This window comes from Sorex araneus, chromosome 5, assembly GCF_027595985.1.
Source record: "Sorex araneus isolate mSorAra2 chromosome 5, mSorAra2.pri, whole genome shotgun sequence".
Classification (NCBI taxonomy): domain Eukaryota; kingdom Metazoa; phylum Chordata; class Mammalia; order Eulipotyphla; family Soricidae; genus Sorex; species Sorex araneus.
In genome coordinates, this window is record NC_073306.1 from 181,659,724 (window position 1) to 181,684,923 (window position 25,200).

The 25,200-nt window shown below is 37.6% G+C and overlaps 1 protein-coding gene across 1 annotated transcript in view; it reads right to left on the bottom strand.

Annotated features, from left to right (window-relative positions):
• CHIC2 (cysteine rich hydrophobic domain 2) overlaps positions 1 to 25,200 on the bottom strand; it is a 47,160-nt gene that overhangs the window by 17,479 nt on the left and 4,481 nt on the right. Inside the window, exons 2-3 of the mRNA XM_055138056.1 lie at positions 7,196 to 7,250; positions 6,922 to 7,077 (exon numbers count right to left, since the gene is read on the bottom strand). Of these exons, the coding sequence (XP_054994031.1) occupies positions 6,922 to 7,077; positions 7,196 to 7,250 (211 nt within the window). The remainder of the gene's footprint in view (positions 1 to 6,921; positions 7,078 to 7,195; positions 7,251 to 25,200) is intronic.

Consider the following 25,200-nt stretch of genomic DNA (forward strand, 5'->3'; position numbering starts at 1 on the left):
ACAACCTGGATGGAACTGGAGGTTTAGTGAAGTAAGACAAAAGGATAAATTCCAGATTTTACTTATCTGTGATATATAGAATAACAGTAAAAGGAAATGCATAGTATTGGGGAGATGAGGATAGGATATTTAGGTTACTCTTAACACTAGATTAAAAAATGAGAAAGAGAAGGAAAGAAATTGAGTAGGAAGAAGCAAATGTGAGGTAACAGGAAACGATACGGGGCCTTGGGCACAATGGTAAGAAATATAGACATAAACCATAGAAACAACATTGTTCAAGTAGGAGAACCAACCAAACTTCAAAATTTGTGTTAAGGAGGCAGGGAGGGGGATGAGATGAAACTAGAGAACATTGGAGGAAGAAAACAGAACTGGTAATGGATTGGTGTTGGAACACTGTATGCCTAAAAGTGCTATGTAAAACTTTGTAAATAAACCATGATGACTTGATAATTTAATTTAAAATTTAAATTTTTTAGCTAAAAAAAATAATAATTTTATCCATGTTTGCTCACTAGGAACTATTCAGGATTCCTCCTTCACTAAAATTTAATTAAGAAGCTTTCAAGTGTGTTGCACTGTTCCATTGTCCACAGTATGTCTGAGGTATTTTTCTTTAAATTATTCATTCAAATGTGTGATTTCATCCTCATTTTATGATTTAAAATCAAATGCTAATGTGAATGCTACTCTGAGAAAGCCAGCTGTGGTCCAAAATACAAAACAATGAAAGCAAAACAGTTGGGGATGGGGGCGGGGATGGGGCTGAGATAATGATGGTGGGAAACAAGTGCTACAGTGGACGATCTGGTAACGATCTGGTGACGCTGTCATCCTGTTGTTCGCTGTCATCCTGTTGTTCGTCGATTTTCTTGAGTGGGCACCAGTAACGTCTCTATTCCTCAGCCCTGAGATTTTAGCAGCCTCTCCTTACTCATCTTTCTCAACAACTGGAGGATCTTTCAGGGTCAGGGGAACGAGACCTATTGTATTAGATAGGCTTGGAAAAGCCTGGCAAGCTACCCGTGGTGTATTCAATATGCCAAAAACAATAACAACAAGTCTCACGATGGAGATGTTACTGGTGCCCGCTCAAGCAAATCAATGAGCAACAGGATGACAGTGATACCGTGATACAGTGAATGCTACTAATTCTCAAATCCAAAACAAGTGGAAACTTAAGAGTACTGGGTATTGATAAGGGAGCAAGAAATGCGAAGTGGAGCAAGGAAAGCCTCTTTAACAAATGATGTTGGCAAAACTGGACAGCTACATGCGAAAAAATGGGCTCAGACCACTACCTAACACCATGTACAAAAGATCAAAATGGGTAAAAGACCTCAACATCAGACCAGAATCCACAAGGCACATTGAAAAAAAGGTTGGCAAAACCCTCTACGACATTGAAGGTAAAGGTATCTTGAAGAACGAAACGCCATTGACAAGCAAGTGGAAACAGAGATAAACAAATAGGACTATCTTAAACTAAGAAGCTTCTGCACCTCAAAAGAAACAGTGACCAGAATACAAAGACAGTACACAGAATGGGAAAGGATATTCACCCAATACCCTTCTGATAAGGGGTTAAGTGAATCAAGGATATACAAGGTACTGGTAGACTCTAAAGGAAACATTTAATCCCATCAGAAAACGGGGCAATGAAATGAACAGAAACTTTCTCAAAGAAGAAATCCGAATGGCCAAAAGGCACATGAAACAATGCTCTTCATCACTAATCATCAGGGAGATGCAGATCAAAACAACAATGAGGTATCATCCCACACCAGAGACTGGCACAAATACAAAAGAACAAAAGCAACTGGCTTGGTGTGGATGTGTGCGGATAGGGACTCGCCTTCACTGCCGGTGGGACTGTCCAGCCTTTTTGGAAAAAAATATGGACGTTTCTCAAAAAACAAGAGACGTTTCTCAAAAAACAAAAAACAAGCTCAAAAAAACTGAGCTCCCATTTGACCCAGCAATACCACTTTTGGAAATATTTCCCAGAGATGCAAAAAAAGGCAGCAGAAACGACATCTGAACTTGTATGTTTATGGCAACACTATTTACAATAGCCAGAATCTGGCAAGAACCAGAGTGCCTGAGAACAGATGACTGCTTAAAGAAACTTTGATACATTACACAATGGAATACTATGCAGCTGTTAGAAAAATGAAACCATGAAATTTGCATATAGGTAGATCAACATGGAAAGTATCAAGCTAAGTGAAATGAGTCAGAAAGAGAGGGACAGACATAGAACAACTGCACTCATTTGTGGAATATAGGCCAGTAGAGGTAAGAGTCAGGAGCATCGCTTAAGGCATGGAAGCCGATCTCATGTGCTGGGGGAAAAGGTAGCTGGGCTAGAGAACGGAGCACTAAGTAAATGATGGCTGATGGGATCGCTCAGGAAAGTAGATGAGTGCTGAAAGTAGACTATGGACCAAACCTGATGGCTGCTTGGTACCTGTATTGCAAACCACAGCACCCAAAAGAACAGAGAGTAAGAGGGAATGTGCCTGTCACTGAGGCAGGGGGTGGGTAAGGTGGGGGTGGGGGGAGGGGTACTGGGAACACTGGTTGTGGAGAGTGGGCACTGGAGGAGGGATGGGTACTCAAACACTGACTGAAACGAAATCATGAAAGTTTGTAAGTCTGTAGCCGTATCTCAAGGTGATTCACTAAAATAAAAAAAAAAATTTTTTTAAATAGTGAAAGCACTGTAGCACTGCCATCTCCTTGTTCATCGATTTGCTTGAGTGGGCACCAGTAATGTCTCCATTGAGATTTGTTATTTTTTTTTAATTTTACTGAATCACTGTGAGATAGAAGCTTTCATGTTTGGGTTACAATCTCACAATGATCAAACACCCATCCCTCCACCAGTGCACATTTCCCACCACCAATATCCCGGGTATACCCTCCCTCTCCCACCCTCCCCCTGCCTCCATGGCAGACAATATTCCCCATACTCTCTCTCTACTTTTGGAACACAAACTTCCAACACAGACACTGAGACATCATCAGGTTTGATCCATTATGTACTTTTGGCAAGCATCTCCCATCCTGACTTTCCTCCAGCCATCATTTTCTTAGTGATCCCTTCTCTATTCCATCTGCCTTCTCTCCTTCTCTATTTTTGACATATCGAATATGCCACGGGTAGCTTGCTGGGCTCTCCAAGAGGGATGGAGGAATTGAACCGGGGTCGGCCACATGATACTGAAAGCAATAAAAAAGAAAACAAAGAGTACTGGGTAACTACCAATACTATCAATATTACTGAGTATATTTCAAATTCCTTCCACAGGGACTAGAAAGAAGATGAGAAATTTAATGAGTGATGAAATTACTTTAGAGTGATGAAAGCTGATAGTTGTACAGCATTTGCATATACAAAAAGCTACAAAAATATAGCTAATATTTTGTCAATTCACCTCAATAAATTATGTTTTCAAAGAAAGTAGAAAAATAAAAAATAAAAAAAGAAGTTGAGGAAGACAACAAATAGAAAAAATAAATTTAGTCGTACAATAATCATAATAAATGTAAACTGTCCAAAACCTGTAACTAAATGGCAGATTATTTTGAATCAAAGCAAGACCCAACATTGCCTAGAAATAAAGGCACATACAAAATGTAAAACAGTAGTAAGAGATACCACACAAATATTAAAACCAAAATAAAGTTAGAGGCCAGGGCTGGAGTGATAGCACAGTGAGTAGGGTATTTGCGGTTTGACCAGGGTTCGATTCTCAGCATCCCATATGGTCCCCCAAGCAACGCCAGGAGTAATTCCTGAGTGCATGAACCAGGAATAACCCCTGTGCAATTCCAGGTATGACCCAAAAAAGCAAAATAATAATAATAATAATAATAATAATAATAATAAAGTTAGAGGCTGAAGATACACAACACATGTAACTTTCATGAAGACAGAGCCTGCCAATAGCAATATAGTTATCTGAGCAAAAAGTCAGAAAAAGCCCCAAGCACTGCCAGATGCTCAAGCTTCACCCCACCACCCTTTCTTTGGTTTCTGGACTACACCGGGTCGTGTTCAGGGCTTACTCCTGGCTCTGCACTTAGAAATCTAGTGGGATTGGGGGGACTATAAGGGATGCTGGGAATCAAACCCACATCAATTGTGTGTAAGGCAAACAACCTACCAGCTGCACTAAAGCTCCAACCTCCCATTTCTTTTAGATGAAAGTTATAAAGCCTTTATTTGTACTGTACAAAGTCAATTTCTTCATAAATCTTTAATATTTAAGGCCTAAGTCAGGAATTCATACATTGCTATTTTAATAAGCAGTAATTATATTTATTTGTACTCATACTACATAGTAGACCAAATTGAAAGCATTGAAGATACACTATTTATCATACAATATGTAAAGAGAGATACTACTGGACTGAAAATGACAATGTTAATGTACTTCCTGAACCTACAGATTAGTCCTTTAAAAAAATCAATCCAGTCTGCTTTAAATAAGAATTTAATGTATAAAAAAAAATAATAAAGAAGAATTTAATAGAAACATATGAAAAATTATCTTACAATGCTGAAAATGTGTAAATGTTTAGGAAATTACTTTTGTTTTCTAAATAATATGCTGCACAAATTGCAGTATGTTTCCTTATTTAAAAAGTTAAAACAAAGGATGTCCAAAATTTCAAATGATTAAAAAAGGAAAACTAGAACTGTGATTTCCAGGATGAAATGATAGGAAATATCTTAACGTAGCAAGATATAGTAGTCATTTAAACAACAGAAACACACTAACAGTTGTAAAAGGGAGCAATAGAATCAAATAAATTCAATTATGAATCTAGGGACAGAGATTTTAAAAAATAAATAAACGAAAGAGGGACTAAAGCAACAGTACAGCAGGTAGGGCATTTGCCTTAAACTCGGCTGACCCATATGGTCCCCTGAGCACCACCAGGAGTGATTCCTGAGTACAGAGCCAAGAGTATAACCCCTGAGCATCAACCCAGTGTGACCCAAAGAGCGAAAAAAATAAAAGGGGGGGGAACAGAGACTGGACTTTCACACAGCTGACCCAGGGTTCAAACCCCATAGCTATGTCCCTCCATAGCCCCGCCAGAAGTGCTGCCTGAGCTCAATTCCATGAGCAAGTAAGCCTTGAGCACTGTCAGGTAAGGCCCAAAACAACCACAAAAAATGAAATAAAAATTCTGATTCAGACCAAGGTTGGTCTGAAGATGATCTAGTGAGAACTGTGAAAGCAGGGAATATTCTTGGGGAAAAAGGAAAACTATCACTATCTTCAATATTATAAAAATAATTCTATAGAATCATTATTTCATTCTCATTAATAAACTGTAGTAGTTAAAAAATTTTCCACTAGGAATATACCTATTTTAGGTCCCCTGAGCACCGCCAGGGGTAATTCCTGAGTGAAGAGCCAGGAGTAACCCCTGTGTATTGCCGGGTGTGACCCAAAAGCAAACAAACAAAAAAAAAATTTAAGGAAAAATTTAAAAAATATATATATATATACCTATTTTATAACAAATCAAGACAAAGTTTGCCTTTTCTATTTTCTATTATTTGATAACAAATGCCAAAACTATCATAAATCCATTTCGTTTAAGCCTAACAGTATTTTATTGTTATAATTATTATTTTAAAAAGCTTCAATAAAGGGACCAATGAGATAGTACAGCAGATATGGCGCCTGCCGTGCACACAGCTGACTGGGGTTCAATCCCCATCACCTTACATCCTGAGCATCGCCAAGAGTTATCCCTAAGAAATGAGCCAGGAACAAGCCATGAGCATAGTCAACAAAAATAAAACAAATTAAAATTAAAACTTCAATTAAAACATAATTTTCAATTTATACTAATCAGTCATCGTTCAATCACTAGCTTAGGAAATATTATAAGCAGTCAAAATCTCTTAAAAATTTTTCAATTTTTATTACAGATCATTGTATCATCCATCAACAGTAACTTTTAAATATTAAAAATAAAAATAAATCAGAATTTTACCAATTGAAATCTTACCAATTGGAGTCAAACCTATAGTCATTTCATTTCTTCTCTGGGTTCTATCTTACATATTAATAATAATATCATTAATTGTATATGTTAAATACTTATTTTGAGCCATTTAGTACTATTTCATTTCAATTAATAAAAACTGTAAAAAGTCACAGTCATTCATGACTCTTGTTCCCTGTACTATACTTCCACAACACACTCAGAATGCTATCTTCTATCATTTTTATGTTGTTAAAACAGCAAACAGGATATTCAGAATGCTATATAAAGCATGTGAACGTATTATAATTTACTTAATATCTTCTTAATGATTTTTGGGAACTCAGTGGTGAAAAGCCTTATACTCTTTGTACTACCTCTCCAGCCCTGATCTGATATTCAGGATATTGTGAATCGATTAGGAAAAACAACACAACGAAAATCCTAAATAAATGCAAGATTTGCTGGCTGACTTCTAAATTTGAAATATATTAATTCAAGTGCCGGGGTAGGGAGCTGGAGCTAGCACAGCAGGTAGGCCATTTGCCTTGCGCGCGGCCAACCCAGGTTCGATTCCCAACATCCCATATGGTCTATGGTCCCCCGAGCACCTCCAGGAGTAATTCCTGAGTGACCCAAAAAGAAAAAAAAATAAATAATCAAGTGCCGGTGTATAGCTCAAGCAAACGCCTGATATGGACAAGGTCTTCAGTCTAATTTACAGCACTAGCCAGAATAGCCCCTTAGGAGCCCCAACAGTCCTTCACCCCCAGGATCTGAGGCGCAAACCTTTAGACCCAAATTAACATCTCTAGGAATGACCCTGGGCCCCCAAATACTGCTGGGGGAGGGCCTTATGAAATAATGCAGTTATATTAAAATTAAATATAAAATCCAACTTACTCTTTTACTGAGGCAAATAACTGGCCACATACTGCAACCTAATGTACAACAGCAACAAAGGCAGCCACAAAGTAACCATCGCACATTGACAGGAAGGTTCTTCTTAAGACAACTGTTAACTCTGTTGATGCTGGCTTTAAATTCTTCAGGGGCTACCTATTTAAAAAATAATAATACTGCAATATTAATGTAAATAAACATACTACATTAACATGAATTTTTCTAATTTGTTAAGAAAAGACTAAATATAAAGGATTAAGTAACAGATACTCACTTTTCCAGTTAATGAAGAAGGGAATTCTGATTCAAATTTGTTGCTCAGTCCAAATCTATTTTTCAAAAGGGAAGAATAACATGTTAGTTATGTCATTATCGAAAAAAAGGGCAACTTAACAATCAAAACTGTAACTTCATGAACAGAGTAATGAAGAATACTGAGATATAAATATTGTGCAACAATTTAAGAAATAAGCAATTTTAGGACCTGGATCAAAACTATACACTAACAGCCTGAGATCACAAAGAAAAACGAAGTCTTAGAGGCTATCTTTGTGAGTTAAATATTAATTTAGAGGAAATGATACAATTGTCCATTTTTTGTCGGAGTTACTAAGATTCCTCCAAGTAAGGAGAAAATTAAAAATCTTTTCCACTGATCAGTCTTTAGGTCAAGATTATTCATCAATATTGAAAAAAAGCCCTAAGCACTGCTGGGTGTGAACTCCTCCCAAAAACACACTGAATAAAGCAGCAGAAGTCTAAGTATGAACATATGGTTAGCAGTTTCTGAAATCAGCACCTCGAACACTTGAAATTACAGCCAGAGAATGCTTAGAAACACCTACAACTATGCGATTGCTGGCCTGGTTATTTTATTTAAACTTTAAAGGTCTAAGATAGCTGTAATACATGTGTAAAGTACTCAAAGAAATGGAACTGAGGTAGTGCCTTTACTATCTTCAAGTTTTTAAATGCATGCAAACATCATATAGATTAGTTACCTATTCCTTTGCATAGCTATTAGGAAAGGATAATATATTTATACAGGAGGTGGAGAAATAGTATAACAGTAGAGCATCTGCCTTTCACACAGCCACTCCAGATTTGATCTCAGTCACTATCCAGGTCCCTGCCAGGAGTGATTCCTAAGTTTAGAGTTAGAAGTCCTGAACACTGCAGGTGTGGCCCAAACACAAACAAAAAGATATTCATAGAAACATTGATAATAGCAGATAGCATTCTGGAAATAAAAGCCGATGTCCTTAGGCATGATGATTTTTGCTAGCTAGTAGCCAAAATAATTTTTGCTAATTTTATTGCACTATAAATGACATATAACTAATTGTATTAGTTTCAGGTATATAACATAATGATTTGTGTGTGGAGTGTGTGTGACTGTCACAATAAGGTTAGATAGCAACCAATACATCATTACTTTTCTTTCTTATAAACTCTTAAGATTCACTTCTTAGCAACTCAATACACAATATTGCCGTTTAGGCAGTTGGTACTATTAAAAGGCCCCTTGAGATATTCTATATGAAACTGCTGGCAGGCCACAGGTTTCCAAGTCAACCCTCAGTGGTGCTTAAAAGAGAAATCAATTGAGACAGAGTGCATGTAGCATCATGAGTCTGAGTCAACTGACTGCCATCAAACTAGTATACAGACCACAACTGACAGTCTATGATTTTCTTATCCACGGGAGCTAAAAGATCAGATTTCCATGCAAATTTGCCAATTTAAAATACTTTACAATGGGAAAGAGTAAATAGTATAGCAAGGGGGTGCTTGCCTTGTAGGTGACCCCCTGAACACAGAGCCAGAAAGCTACACACAACTGGATGTGGCCCACCCCCAAATAAAACAAAATACTTTGCAAGTCAGGGAAGAGGTAGCCACGAATGGTAGAACACATGATTTATATGCATATGGGGTCCGAGATTCAATATCCAACCATGTCTGTCCCCATCCCCCATAAAATAAATTTAAATATTTCTAAGTTAAAACAGTTCCGAGAATCAAGTTGTGCATTGTACCTTTATCCAGATATTGTGAATAGATGTGAATGGTCAATCTGAGACTATCTTATCATCAGCCTACTGTCAAACATTACAGCAGCACTGAAAAATACTGGCTTTATAATCTTTCATAAACAATACATATTAACCCAAAAATTACAATTCCCTGGTCCAAGCAAACACTCTCATCACACTAAACATAAACTAGCAAATATTACCATTTAATATAATGTTAACATTAATGTCATTCTCTAAGATTAGAAAACTGAGCTGCTCACTGAGTCAGGTATGGGTGCCCTTCCACCATCTCCCTGTGTTTCCAGGTACCTGGCAGTCTAGCCCACGAACTGTCTCTAGGTGCCATATAAGCTCAATAAAGGCCATGATCCAGAGACTCACAAATAAATCTCAGAAGAGAGCAATATGCTGCAGAGATGCCTCCTCACCCTGCACCAGGCTGACTTTATCTGGAGTACCTTGGACAGGAGCCAGTGAGTCCCTCCACCTGCCCCAACAGAAGCCTGACAGCTGCGAACTCCAAAACCCAATTGCTGCCCAGCTCACAGCCGATCTTCACAGGCTTGAGATGAGCCCCTCACACATGAGAATGAATCCACTGAAAAACACAGGTATACAGTTTTGTGACTGAAATCTCCAGGCCCGCAGAGTCAAGAATAGGTGTCCTCCCCCATCTCCCTTGTGTTTCCAGGTGCCTGGCAGTCACACTCACAAACTGCCTCTAAACGTCATATAAGCTCATTAATGGCCATGATCCAGAGACTAATGAATAAATCTCAAAGAGAGCAACACAATGCAGAGATGCCTCCAGAACTCAAAATCACCATCCAGTTAAAATTTTAATTTAGCTCTATCACTCTATTTAAAATTTTAGAATTCCTAGAGACATCTCATACTTTATGCCACTGATATACCAAGAGTAGCACACCATATCTGAAGGGGTGTAAAGTAGAAGGCAACAATCTATATGCATATATATATGCACATGTATTATATATATATAAGCACACAAGGCTCAACGTATAAAATCTTAGTGATCTCTTATAAAGAGGCTTAATGGCTCCAAGGTGAGATACAACAAATTTTCACACACTTTCCTTTAAGGAAACCTTTCTGAATCATTTTTAGTGGATTATTCCTAACAAGCAATAAAAAATAATTTAGCATCTCCCTTTGGGGCATGTTTAGGTGATGGTGGTAAAATTTGAAATAATGGTGGTGGGACGGTGTAATGGTGGTGAGATTGGTGTTGAAGTATTGAATGTAATAAATTATTGTGATTATTTATAAAAATCAAATTAAAAAAACTGAGCTAAAACTATGTTATTTCTATGTGAGAGTCTCAGTGCTATGTGGTAATTCTACTGAAAAGTTACCAAAGCTAACTCCCCTTTTTACCTTAAAGGTCTTGCACAAAGAGGTGTGAAGAGGTGCTTACTGAGCCTCTCATGAGGTTCTAATGCACCTTCAATTCCCTTAAGATGCCATTCAACCATTGTTTACTCAGTATCAAACCTTTAAATTATAAATTCTCAGCTCTTACATTATTATTCTCCCCTGGTCTGAAAGGTTTGTCAATCTATATTTCCCATTGAAGTGTGATTATTATTACAATTAACCATTTCCTTCACTGATCTTTCAATTATTTTTTAGAAAAGTAAAAGTCTTCTAACGAGTAATGACTTCTTCCTCCAAACCCAGTCATTAAATACTTTAAACCAATAAAATAATCAGAGAGAGGCTCAAAGAGACGGTACACACACATTAAATGCATGAGACCCAAGCTTGATCCTCAGTGCCACATGGCCCTCAGAGTCCTGAGCCTCAAGCAAACCCTAAACACTGTCAAATATAGCCCAAAAATCATTTTTAAAATGTTGTTTAAAATTTTAAATAGATAAAACCAATAAAAGTTTTTATTGATTTCCCAGTAAATGCTAATATGAAAAATCAATACAATGAGGTTAAATTCAATCTTCTTCCATTTTAGAGCCTGGCTGCTTCCCTATTAGTTGAATGACTTTATTCCTATAGTCAGGCATGTTGCTACTGTCCCAAGAAAGAAGTGGTGATTACAGGGCTGGAGAGAATTCTGCCTTGCATATGGTGACCTGGGCTCAATCCCTTCTACTACAATACGGTCCCCCTAGCCCTGCCAGGAGTGATCCTTGAGTGCAGAACCAGGAATAAATCCTTAGCATTGCCAGGTGTGCCCCTCAAAAATTAAAAAAAAAAAAAAACCTTGGTGATAAAGGGCATACTTTCTTGGCATTCAGTTTCTTTTAGGGAGGGAGAGGAGAAAGAGAAAGGAATGAAGGAGGAAAGGGAAAAAGAAAGTAAAGAAAGGAGGAAGGGGAGAAGAAAAGAAAAGAGAAAGAAAAGATTGAAAGGCAGGAAATTTTACTTTATGACTAAGACCATTTTAAAATTTATATAAAATATCTGAAAGATCATTGCAATGGACTGCTTCTTAATACTTAAATCCAAATAGAATCTTGAAAAATGTCTCTTTTACCCATATCCCAGCTATGTTCATTTCACTATCATCTCATTCCTATCTATAGCCACAGTCCCAAGTGTAATTCAACTTCAGGCTCTACCTTCCCTGCGCAAGATCCTTCCTCTTCCAAATTTCTTTTAACAATTAACTTTGGAACCCCTCATCTGTCTGCTATCTGGATATCTTCTTTTTAAAATATCTGTTCTTTACCTCAAACAAAATTCTCTTGAAAGAATCCTCTTCCCTTGGAAATCCTCATTTATAGCTCATACCCTGGAGTTCATATTTCAAACCCATCTTCTATGTTCTCAGAGTACTTAACTACATTTCTTGTCCCGAGTCTTTAACATATTCTTACTGCAATTATGTTTAAAGCCTAACTTCCTATCACGATAAGCAATGATTTGTCTGAATGGGTAAGGTATCTTAATTATCATTATACCTCAATGATATGGTCCAACATTTAATACACAGAAATGTAAATGTTTGCTGAATAATCAATTTCCAAACCAGAAGAAATGCCTATTTCATTAACTCATTACATTCTCTGTCTTTTCATCCTTTGTTTTTTTAAAATGGCTATTCTTTCTGGTTATGTAACATTGTTCCAAGTCCAAATAGTCATTTTCAACATTCCAGGAGTTTTCCTCTGTATTATAAAGTCCACAAGTCACCCTCAGGTTTGATGAATTACTTAGAACTCAAAGAATAAAGCATACTGTTAAGCACACAGGCAGATTTATTACAGTAAAAAGATACAAATCAAAACCAGCCAAGAGAAGAGGAAAATAGGGTGAAGTCCAGAGGAAACCAAGAGTAAGACTGCAAGAGTACTTTCTCAGTGGCAACAAAGAAGATGTTTAACATCTTCTGGTTTTAACAACATGCCATGCTCCCAGGCTTTTAATGGGAACTGTCACAAAAGTACCCTCACATATATCTAACATATATGAAAATTCTACATACCCAGAAGCAGGTGTTTCGTATAAACCACACTGTTTCTTGGCAGTGAGCTATTCTTACCAATTCTTAGATACTAGGCAGTGAGCCACTGTTTCCAATTCTGGGATACTGGGACCCCTCCCAGAATCCAAGTTCTCTGTTACCAGTCAAAGGTCCACACTAAAAAGAAAAAGCCTTTCTAAGGCCAGCAGTCACAAGCTGCCTACATTAACACTTGTCCATATACCTTTGGTACTCTCTAAGGACAGTTTTTCTCTCTGCCATGACTCGTCTTCATATCAATTAGACCAAAAGTCAGCATCAGAACATAACTGATTACTGATCACATCCATTTGGAAAAGATTCTATAGCACTCACTGCAAAATGGATTGGACATTGTCATCTTTTGAAACTGTACTGCCTCTGAAATTTTGAATTATAAAAATTTCATATCATTACCCAATCATTTCATTTCTCCCACCTTTACCAACTTGTTTTTTGGCACTAGTTATATCCTACTGCTTACCACTTGTTGCTTTTCTACTCGGTATCAATTCTCTATGACTCTCAGAACTACACAATCATTTTGGCCATACTCAAATTACCTTGTAACTCCTGCCAATCTTAATTCAATCAGAATGTTTATTCTCTTCAGTTCACACTGCTTGGATCTTCAAAAGAAAATCACATAACTATTAAGTTTTATTTCTAACCAGTTCTGTTTATAGTACTCTATTCCTAATCAGCTCCCTTCTCTATGTTCCACTTCAGTTATCTTCTCTATGTTCAAGCTTATCTTCACACATTTTTAAAAATAAATAACCATAGCATTTAACTACAGTCAGAGAAAGGGCCACTGCATACAAGCTGCTTTGTCTTCTCTTCCTTTCAGTTTTAGATTTTCTTGTGTCCTCAGAAATTCAGATTCTCCATAGAACAAGCTACACAAAGTTAACCATTGCTCCTGGTTGCATCTCCTGAAGTCTCCACTACAAAATACTGTATTTCTTCTCCTCTTCTGGTTTTTGGGGTTTTTTTGGTTTTTGGTTTTTTTTTTTGCTTTTTTGGGTCACACCTGGCATTGTACAGGGGTTACTCCTGGCTCATGCACTCAGGAATTACTCATGGCGGTGCTCAAGGGACCATATGGGATGCTGGAAATCGAACCCGGGTCAGCCACATGCAAGGCAAATGCTCTACCCGCTGTGCTATCACTCCAGCCCCTCCTCTTTTGATTCTTTACACAAAGCATACAATTTTACATCAAGTCTACCCAGACTGAAAATCTGAACAATATATTCTTCTCCTTCAAGGTATGATGCCACCCATTTCTTTTTTTCCTCATTCAATGTCCTAAAAATGTACACATTCACTACTTTTATCTCATTTCCTATTCATTATTCAAACTATTATAGTCTGGGCTTTAATCTACATTTCTTTACTAATGAGAGCATTTTCACCGGAGTAGTTGAAAAGAAAGCTCTTTTCAGCAAGTCCTCCTTCATATTGCATTCTTTCTCTTTTTGCAAAGAGCTCAAAAATTAGAGTCTGGTCTATCTTGTTGGCATTGGCCACGGCAAATGTCTCCCTTGCCATGCTTTATTTTTGCCAGTCCTTTTACTTTTTTTTTCTAATCTAGGCCAATAAAAATAAACATGCCAGATAGATTTAATAAGACTATACTATTTTATTGAATATGAATAAGAAAATTAAAATAAATGGAAAGAAAAGCTGTATTTTGTGTTTGTTAATATAATCTCAAAATAACATCTGCAAGGGGTCATGAGACAGTACATCAGTTAAGGGGACCCAGTTCAATTCACAGCACCACATAGTCCCACAAGTAATCACAGGTATAATCCTGGAGCTTCTGCTATCCCCCCACCCGCTACCAGATGTGGCCCTGCAAGCCCCAGGAAGGCCCAAGTATCCTAGCACTATAGGACTAACAGCACAGCAGAACATCCTCAGGTCTTTGCTCTAAACCTAGGCCAATTGGTCAAAAAGCACTGATGGTACCTATGGCCCTCCTGGGTACTGCTTGGGAGCCCCAAAACCAAAAGTCACATTAAACAATTTAATACACACACACACACACACACACACGTAGCTGAAAAAATCAGGTATGTAGGACTTGTGACTGAAATCTCCATGCTCGAAGGGAGTCAGGAATGGGCGACCTCCCCCCCATATCTCCCTGTTCTTCCAGGAGCCTGACAGTCACACCCACTAACTGCCTCTGATGCCATATAAGCTCATTAACAGCCATGATCCAGTGACTCAGGAATAAAACTCTGGAAGAAAGCAACATGAAAGCAACATGCCGTAGGAGATGCCACCAGATCCCAAATTCACCATCCAGTTAAAAATATATTTAAGTTAACCTCAGCTGTGTCACCATATTTAACATTTTATAATTTCTGGAGCGTACAGTCACATTCGCCAGCTGCACATTTCAAAGTCTACACTACTGATGTACCAAGACATAGGCTTAATGGCACCAGGGTAAAAATACAACAATATTCACCCACTTTCCTCTATGGAAACTTCTTTGGATAATTTTCAGCAAATTATTCATAACAAGCAATACAAAATAAATTATCTAGGTCCTGCTTTGGGGTTAGGCATTGGGGATCAGAGTGTACGAGAGAGTACCCAATTATGCTGAGTGCCTGACAAGAAATTCCCTACACTTTGCAGAGTTCCACAAATGGGCATCTACTTTTAAGAAAAGCTAATCCCTGAGCTACCCACATATGGATGCCACACACATATGGATGGCAGGGCCCCGGAGATATAACTAATTTAAACAATATTAATTAAACTCAACCTGATACTCCTTTCTGAAGTATCTGGATAAACAACTACTGGTAATAAAAAGCTAGGATGGAAGTAAGAAACATAATAATATGAAAAAGTCAAGAATAACCTGAAGTCATTGGTAAGCAGAAAATTATGGAATAACGTGAAAAAGCGGTCTGACAGTTCATCTCAAAGCAGAAGCCAGAACCAAAAGTAAGTAAGTAACTGTGAAAACTAGTCCAGGGAGCAAAGGGCACCGCTATTGACAAAAAATGACAGAATAACTAGAATAACTAAGTTATCGGAACTGTATTATCTCCAAATCAATAATATTCAGTCTCCTTAAAGCCTGGCTATCCATCCAATGGTTGAGCTTCCAGTATTCCTTAGTCCTCATGCATTCTTTTTTTTATTATTTTTTTATTGAGTCACCATGTAGAAAGTTACAAAGTTTTCAGGTTTAAGTCTCAGTTATAGAATGCTCGAACACCCATCCCTTCACCAGTGCACATATTCCACCACCAAGAATCACAGTATGAGAAACTTTAACTGCTTAAGGCCCCTGGGTATTTCTGTTCCTTTCAATCTGAAAATGACACTTTATATTATTAAGCATTTAAGAACTATAAAAATATTGGTGAAAAATACAAAAACTTCTAATGTATGGTTTTAATTTTAAATAAAAATATCTACATGCACAAAAAAATTAAGAAATTAATCTATTAAATATTAAAAGTGACTTTACTAAGGTTATCTTCCTTATAAAATGGACAATGTTTACATCTGTCATCTATCTTCAATAACTTGATACATTAAATAATGCATACATCTAAATGCCCTCACAAATATCCTCTCCAAACAGCTCAGCAATTAGACTGGCCAATGATCAAACTGGCTGTTAACTGTCAAAAGATTTTCCAATGTTCAGTCAACATTTTCAAGGACAAGGGGTTCTGGGCAAGGAAACAGAGAAGTTCTAGGTTCAGGAAAGCGGGACAACTGTAAACAGGTAGCTAACATGAGTGAGCGCTGAGCTAGAAATTCAAGCAGGTGAGACAATTATAAAACAGAAAACATGGTGAAAGATAGAACAGGTGATCTTGAGTGCAGCCAACCTGAGTTGGAGCACCAGCACCAGACTTGGTCCCCTGAGCACCACCAGGAGTGAATCCTAAGCACTGGCTTAAACTGAGCAAGGGGTAGCAACACGTGCCCCCATCCAAAAAAACACAAATCAGTTATTGTGCTAAAGATGAAGGAGAAACATAACTGAGACAGAGACTATTAATTCTAATTCCAATTCAGATATCAACTAGGAATATTGATATCTTAATTAAAAAAAAAAAACTCACTCTTCTGGTTTGATTTGCCTCACAGAAGGCAATTAGTCTATCAAGGCATATGTGGCCCAAATGTCAAACCTTGTTGTCCAAGGTTTTTAAGCAAACAGTATTTGAATCTTTCTAGGTTCACATTTTATAAGCCAGAAAGCTGCTATAAAACAGGGATAAAGTTTAAAACTATATTCTTGTCAAAAAAAGGTCGAGTTCAAAGTCATTATAAGTTTGTATTCCTTATTAAAAGTTTGACTCAGCTGACAAAAGCAGCACTACGAAAAAATAAAACGGTAGAATACTGGAGAGTTTTTAATTAAACAGAAAGGTAAAATTCATTTTTTACCTTTACAAAGATAACTGTGCAAGTTTTGAAGGTGGTGAAGGCGCAAGCAGTTTGAATATGGGAGAAGAATATTACAGAATGTGGAACTAACCACTGCAAAACCCTAAGCCTTAAATAGTTCAGAGAATGGAAGAAGGCTAGCCACCTAGAAAGGTGAGGAAAAATCAGAGAAGTTACAAAACCTGATCAGTGTTGCAGGATATTAAAAAAAGGAACATTTTTAAATTCTTGGGAGGATTTTAAGATGGCGAACTCTTAGGAGGCTCAATATTGAAAAGAGACAAGATCTGATTTATGCTGGGGTGGTTTTTTTGGCATTGTTAGGGATTAAGATCTATATTTTTAAAAGCTCACAATGGCAAATGTACCAAAAAGAAAAGCAAAGATAAAGGAGAGAAGAAAAATATTAAGTGTAGAAAATAGATAATGATGCACACCAGCAAAAAGGTGTTTTTTTTTAAATGTCAGACTTTTAATGTATTTTTTAAAGTAGAAAAGTGAATTTTACTGATTAGATGAAGTGAAAGAGAAAAAAAAAGGTCAAGGACTGTCACTACCTTTCAGTAAGTAAACAGAATAAGAAATCTGACATCAACTAAGAGAGTGCTGCAGTTAATTTAAGTGAATATTTTAAGTTGTTTCAGATATTTTGAATTCTAAGACACCTTACAAATATAAATTCAGAATGTCTTCCTATAGATATAACAAGGCCTATGAACATATGAACTAGAAATTTCAGAATCAGAGTGAACACATGGGTTATGCAGATGGCAAGTAAAGACAGCACTTACTTCCTAAAGCTGAACTCTGAGCTCAATGGATTCATATTTTTAGGTCTTTAGAGAGATGAAGTCATAACTAGAGAGGCAACTCACAGATTTTAAAGCATAAAAATCCTGCTTTTCAAATTCATGTGGCTGTCATAATATACAACTGAATATTGATATGACTCAAGGAAGAAGGAAGTGGAAATGTGCTATGCCTATCTAGAAGAACCTCTAGAGTTGAAGCGATAAATAGGCACCTTAAAAATGTATATATAAATGTTAATTCAGTGACAAATCTTAAACATTTGGGTTCAACTGGCTCTATGAAAGTAGAAATCTACATCTGATTCATAAAACTAGTGAAATCAAAGATTTGCTTAAATCATGCATTAAATTCACTTTATCATTATACATACGTCTATAATATTCTAGCCTTTCAATTTGGGGATCTGCTTAAACATAAATGAGGTACTTACTGTATCATGGAGTCACATACTAAAATTTTACTAATTTTCAGTTAAGATTCTTTTTACAAATGTGAGGGGTATAGTTTAAAGGGCTGGACACAAGTTTTCATGTGGGAGAACTGGATTCAAACATTGTCCCGTAAGTATAACTGGCACTGGTCCGTGGGTACCATTAGCCTCCAGTCAAAAGTAGCCCCATGTCTGTTATAAGCGGGCCCTCCTAAAGAGCTCCTATTTTATTTTCAAAAATTAAATTAAAATGCTGCTAAGCAGTGAAAGTATTTTTTTTTTCCAGAGTTTTTAATTACGTCATTCTCAATGCTATGAAATGATATTTGGTGTTACTTTCTTTTTCATTTTTCTAACAATAAGTAATAGTGAGCAGCTTCTCATATGGCTAGTAGACATCCATATTTATTCTTTGGGGAAGGATCTGTTCATCTCTCCCAATTTTTGTATAAAGTTGCAATTTTGTTGTTGAGTTTTGTGAGTGATTTTAAAATCTTGTGTATTCATCCTTTAACTTATGTATTGTGTGCAAATATTTTATTCCACTAATTGTGGTGAATTTTTAAATTTTAGCTTGCATGTCTTTTGCTTTACAAAATTTGCATGGAATTTAATGCATCCCCATTTATTTATTTTTGTTTTGTTATCTTTTTTTTTTGCTTTTTTTGGGTCACACCCGGCAATGCTCAGGGGTTACTCCTGGCTTTACACTCAGGAATTCTAAGCAGTGAAAGTATTGTCACTGTCACTGTTGTCCCACTGTTCATCAATTTGTTCCAGCGGGCACCAGTAATGTCTCCATCGTGAAACTTGTTACTGTTTTTGGCATATCGAATAAGCCACGGGTAGGTAGCTTGCCAGGCTCTGCCGTGTGGGCAAGATACTCTCAGTAGTTTGCCAGGCTCTCCAAGAGGGGCAGAGGAATCGAATCCGGGTCGGCTGTGTGCAAGGCAAATGCCCTATCCATTGTGTTATCACTCCAGCCCAGTAGAAATATTAGTAGTAAAAATTGAATGAGTGATTCAGCTAATATAAATCAACCACTTTAAATTATTTATAAAATAGGAAAATATTTTATACCTAATCTATACATAGTTTTAAATATTCTTCATATTATAAATTGAGTAACAACAATTATGTTCAAGAAATAATGAACAATGAACTGGTGGGTTATAGTCTAAAGCATAATATGTATATGGCATAATGGTGGGCAGTTTATAATATAGACTACAAAAATATCATTTTCAAATAACAATTACAACTGTATCATTTAGAAATGGTAGAGAAAGAAAACTGGAAACTAAGATACTAAGGACTCCACTGAAACTAATCCAAGAGAATGAAACAAGCAGTTCTTTCAGGAAGTTCATTGTATCCACATTCACTTATCAAAAATAAATAAATAAATAAAAGTAGGTTATACCCCAGAGTTTACTAGGTGGTAGAACACTGAACAGTTCAGAAGGAAAATATCATTTTTTAGGGCCATGTGAGAAAATATTAGCCTCTGTGTGCCCAATCCAGTTTTAATGGTAGAAAGAAGTTTTCTCCTCCAACCAAATGAACCGATGACTATCAAATCACACACATTTCCGAGCTAAAGTGTTCTACTTTACAATGGTCCTCACTTCAGAATCTACGATCTTGTGGGAAAGTCCCTTTCTGCTTTCAGCATGTTGTTCTCTTGGCATACCAAGTTCAAGTATGGCAACAAAACAGGAAGTGCAGGTCAACCATCAAATCAGTCCAGAGTCAACAGTTAGGGCAGCCACACAGTTCTTTGACCTCACCCTTCACAAAGCCAAAATACAAACAAAAATCTCACAACTGGGAGTAAGATGGCACAAATGACGATTGTTAAGTTTTTCCATAGGTCACTGAAAAGTTGTGCATTTGGTGGTTACAGCCAGAACTGTAAAATCAACACCCCCCACTCCATCACCAGCAGATCATTTTCATGTCCCATGTAGACTGCTTCAACAATGTCCTAGTCTCCCAGTTATAATCTATTCCCAAAACTGTTCCTGAGTCCTCCAATTTGACTTCTAGGTACACTGTTAGCTACAATGCCTAAGTACCAGAATTTCTCAGGCAAGCAGAGCTTATTTAGAGTTAGTCTTGGTACTTTTACTTTGTTCTCTACAACTAAGGAGCTCTTCACAGATCTTTTTCTTTCCTTCTAAATGAAAACTCCTCCAAAAGATTATCCCACCACACATTATTTTCAGTAATGTCATCCTATTGGTCTCTTTCATAGAAATTTTCTCAGGCATAATTCATTTTTAGCTAAAAAGCATGCAAGAACAGAGGAACTATGATTCTTTTACTCAAAACTATATACCCAGAGCCTCACATAATACCTACCATAATAAAAATACTTGTTAAATTATACGAGCCATCAATAAAACCCCTGATAATAAACGACTAAACAAAAATGCTCTTCAGGAAGAAAAGTATCTTAAGACCCAAGTAAAACTCAATCACAGAAACTGAGCTTGCAAATCAACTTTACATTTTATACATAGTTTTAATCAAGCTGGTTCTTTCATTTTGAAGCTAGAGCTGATCAATTAGCTAGAAAGAAGAAAAAGAGAAAGCAAAAGTCAACATAAGTGAAATCAGGTCAAGATTCTCAAACCCTAATATGCTCCAATGGTTTTAAAGAATATCATGTGTGCCGAACGGATAATATGGCAATTCTACTCAGATATATTTTGACATACATTCAGGATCTTTTTTTACTGTTTTGCTTTGGGCTTTGTTTTGTTTTGGTTTGGGTTTTTTTTTTTTGTTTTGGGGGGGGGGGGGGCACTACACCCTGCAGTATTCAGGGCTTCCTTCTGACTTGGCACACAGAAATCACACTGGGCTGGCTCCAGGGACCATATGGGAGATGAGGATCAAACCCAGATCGGCCACATGCAAGACAGGAGTCCTAACCACTGGACTATCACTCCAGCCCATGTCTTAATTTTAAAGCAAAATGCTTTTTAAAGAAATTTAGAGAAGTATAAAAGAAATATATATTCAAAAGAAAACACAGGCTTCTCCAGAGTAAAAGAGCCCAGGATCTTGTTCTAAGGCAGGAAAGCTACACCACCTTTCAGACTGATTTCTAAGAAATGATAAATTAACTCCAAAATGTGCATAAAAGAACAAGCATGTGACACTTTGCTGAAAGTGTATTATACACTTGAATCTTAAGGTAAATTATTTCTGATTCTCATACCTAATTTCTGAGTAGCTACTACTCCTTATACTAATCAAAGCTCAGAAAGGTTAATGGTCACAGGAAGCGTGCGAGAACTAAAACCAATCAACTTAATGTCAAAAGCCACACTCTTTCCATATTATCACTTATTCCTTTCCAAATTGTCAGATAAATAATGACCTACATCTCATTATAAATAAAAATTCCTCGGGATTGGGGCAACAGCACAGCAGGTATGGCGTTTGTCTTGTATGTGGCTGACCCAGGTTTGATTACCAGCATCCCATATGGTCCCCTGAGTACCACCAGGAGTAATTCCTGAGTGTGCAAAGCCAGGAGTAACCCCTGAGCATCACCAGGTACAACCCAAAAAGCAAAAATAATAAAAAATTTTAAAAATTAAAATTCCTAAACTCTTCCCTTAAGGAATCTTGGTTAAGAACCTAAAATGTATGTCTTGCTGTTTTTAAAAATTCCCTTAGTGGGGCTGGAGTGATAGCACAGTGGGTGGGGCATTTGCCTTGCAGGCAGCCGACCCGGGTTCAATTCCCAGCATCCAATATGGTCCCCTGAGCACTGCCAGGAGTAATTCCTGAGTGCATGAGCCAGGAGTAACCCCTGTGCAATGCCAGGTGTGACCCAAAAAGCAACAGCAACAACAAAAAAATTCCCTTAGTGAGTCTGAACATCAGTGAAGTTTAAGAAATCTTACACAGGGGCTGGAGATGTAATAATACAAAAAGTAAGATGCTGCACCCAAAAGGACAGAGAGTAAGAGGGATTGTGCCTGCCACAGAGGCAGGAGGTGGGAAGGGGTGGAGGTAGGGGGAGGGATACTGGGAATTTGGGGGTTGAGAATGGGCACTGGTGGAGGGATGGGTACTTGAACATGTTTGACTAAAACTCAATCATGAAAGTCCGTAAGTGTAAATGTATCTCAGAATGATTCATTAAAACAAAACGAAACCAAAAAAAAAAAAAATAAAATAAAGAGTAAGATGCTGTCTGCAAACAGCTAACCCATTCAATCCATATTATCACATATAGTTCCCTAAGCACTGCCAAGAGTAACCCCTGAGAAGAGCCAGGAGTTGCCCCTGAGCACTGCCAGGTGGGGCCAAATGCTTCCTCACCTTTAAGAAAGAAACCTTGCTCAGGGGCCAGAGCGATAGCACAGCGGGGAGGGCGTTTGCCTTGCACGTGGCCGACCCGGGTTCAATCCCCGGCATCCCATATGGTCCCCAAGCACCGCCAGGAGTAATTCCTGAGTGTAAAGCCAGGAGTAACCCCTGAGCATCGCTGGGTTGTGACCCAAAAAGAAAAAAAAAAAAATAGAAACCTTGCTCAGATTGCACTGCACTGTAGCACCGTCGTCCCGTTATTCATTGATTTGCTCAAGCCAGCACCAGTAGCGTCTCCATTGTGAAACTTGTTACTGTTTCTGGCATATTGAATATGCCACGGGTAGCTTGCCAGGCACTGCTGTGCAGGCAGGATACTCTCGGTAGCTTGCCGGGCTCTCTGAGAGGGAGAGCCTCTTTGCTCATGCAAGGCAAACACCCTACCCGCTGTGCTATCGCTCCAGCCCGCTCAGAGACTAAGCTACGTTAATGAATATAGAAACATAAATATAAGATTTGGTTTCATAAATGAATTTTGAAATAAATTATGTCACAAAAAATTTTACATAGGAGATCCTAGAAGAATACCCAAGAACATCTGTTGCTATAGTTATATTCAAAGCTTAATTTTAGAGAATGAAATTTTAAGTAGCTTCATAGGTTAGTAAACAAAATCAGATAAAAATACTGAGACTTAAAAATTTCCTTTATGTGTATGTAGTTAGACTAACATTCTGTGTCCTTAACCTGTTAGAATTGAAAATCTCTCAAGTACAAATACTGGCACGAGATGATAGCTCAAAGGGACAGTGCACAAGCTTTGCATGTGAGAGGCCCAGGTTCAATACATGACACATGGTCCCCAAAGCATCTCAGGGAGTGACCCCAAGCAATGTGCCAGGAGTGGTTCTAGTACCAAATAAATGTACACACACAGAGAATAATCTTATTTACTTTAAAGTAAGGTTATTTAGAATAATAGTATTTGATTATTTTCTAACATTTTATACAATTTACTCTTTTATCATTATTTCCTGTATTCTGCTTAGTTATCACATAAAATTAGTTCTTATATTCCACTTAGCTTGCACATAAAATTTTAAGTACTAAAGTACATTTGTTGGTAGGCAGAGATCCAACACTGAACTGTTTAGAATAAAACACCATGTGAATTTTCAACTTCAAATACAGTAAAAATTTCAAACTTCAGTTAACTACATTTCTCATTTCTTTGAGAAAGTTTATCCACTGATAAATGTTAATGTTTGGTTCAATTTAAATGTTTGCATTTTTATTTAGTATTACCAAAGACTGTTTTTGGCATATCGAATACGCCACAGGTAGCCTGCCAGGTTCTACCGTGCGGGTGGCATGTTGTAATGATCTGCACTCTAACAAACACACTACACACTTTGTGCATGGATGTGCTGCTCATGTACAGAAAGTACTGGCCAGATCGACACAGTCGATGCAAGGAGTCCAGCCCTGCACCTGCCTGCATCTCTGGGCAGCACCTATTGGTTCGCTCTTCGCTCTTCGCCAGTTGGCACCGTTGCCACCCCCTCATCACAATGAGGCAGTGAACCATCGAGGGGCCACCCTCCTATGAGAGGGTCAACTTCTTCGTCAAGACCCTGAACGAATGGTTTGAGGCTCATGTTCCTAGAGTGAGCAGACGCCATTGGCTACACTAGCACATGACAGGGATGAATGGAAACATTATTACCGCCTGCTCCAGTAAATCAATGAGCAACAGAATGACAAGTGATACAAGTGATTACCAAAGACACATTCTACACTATATTGTAAATCAAACTGATTTCCCTTCAAGTTATAAAGAATGAAAAAAAAAACTGCTAGGAGAAAAATGTGCACCTTTTGGGGAGTATTGGGGTTTTGATTCAAACCCAGTGATGCTCAGGAACAACGCCTACACTATCTCCCTGAAAACACATTTCTTAATTATACTTTCCTAATCATTACCAAATACTGTTTTTCGCAAAAATAAGCCACTTGTCTCGAATGTGATTTTATAAATCTATCGTAAAAAATTGTATGTCTTCATCATAAGATACAAAAGGAAAGTAGTTATTCCTTTGGTAATTCTGAAAAGATCCAAAGATATTTGCATGATCTTATTCATTTAGAGAACATTTCAGGACCTACTAATATTCCAAGTAGTAGTTGAAAAATAAAGACCAGTTATACCCTCAAAGAACTTTGGAGTGGTAAAGTAGTATCAATAAGGTCTTTGAAAACAATAAGTTTAATCTTCAAAAGTGGAACACAGCTTAAATATTTCACTGGATGGGAGAATTAATATGGGGTTACATTTTATAGCACTGTCATCCCGTTGCTCATCAATTTGCTCCAGCAGGCACGAGTAATATCTCCACTGTGAGACTTTTACTGTTTTTGGCATATCAAATACTCCACGGGTAGCTTGCCAGGCTCTGCCGTGGGGGCGGGATACTCTAGGTAGCTTACCGGGCTCTCCAAGTGAGACAGAGGAATCAAACCCGGGTCGGCCACGTGCAAGGCAAACGCCCTACAAGATGTGCTATAGCTCCAGCACATGAGCTGCAAGTTTAAACTGCTGAAACTTGGAGAGATAATAGAGGGAAAGGTGCTTGCTTTACATGCAGCAGACCTATGTTTGACCCACAGCACCCCACATGCTCCTATGAGCATATGTGATATTTTAGTGCAGTACCAAGGTAAGCCCCTCAAAAAAAATTTTT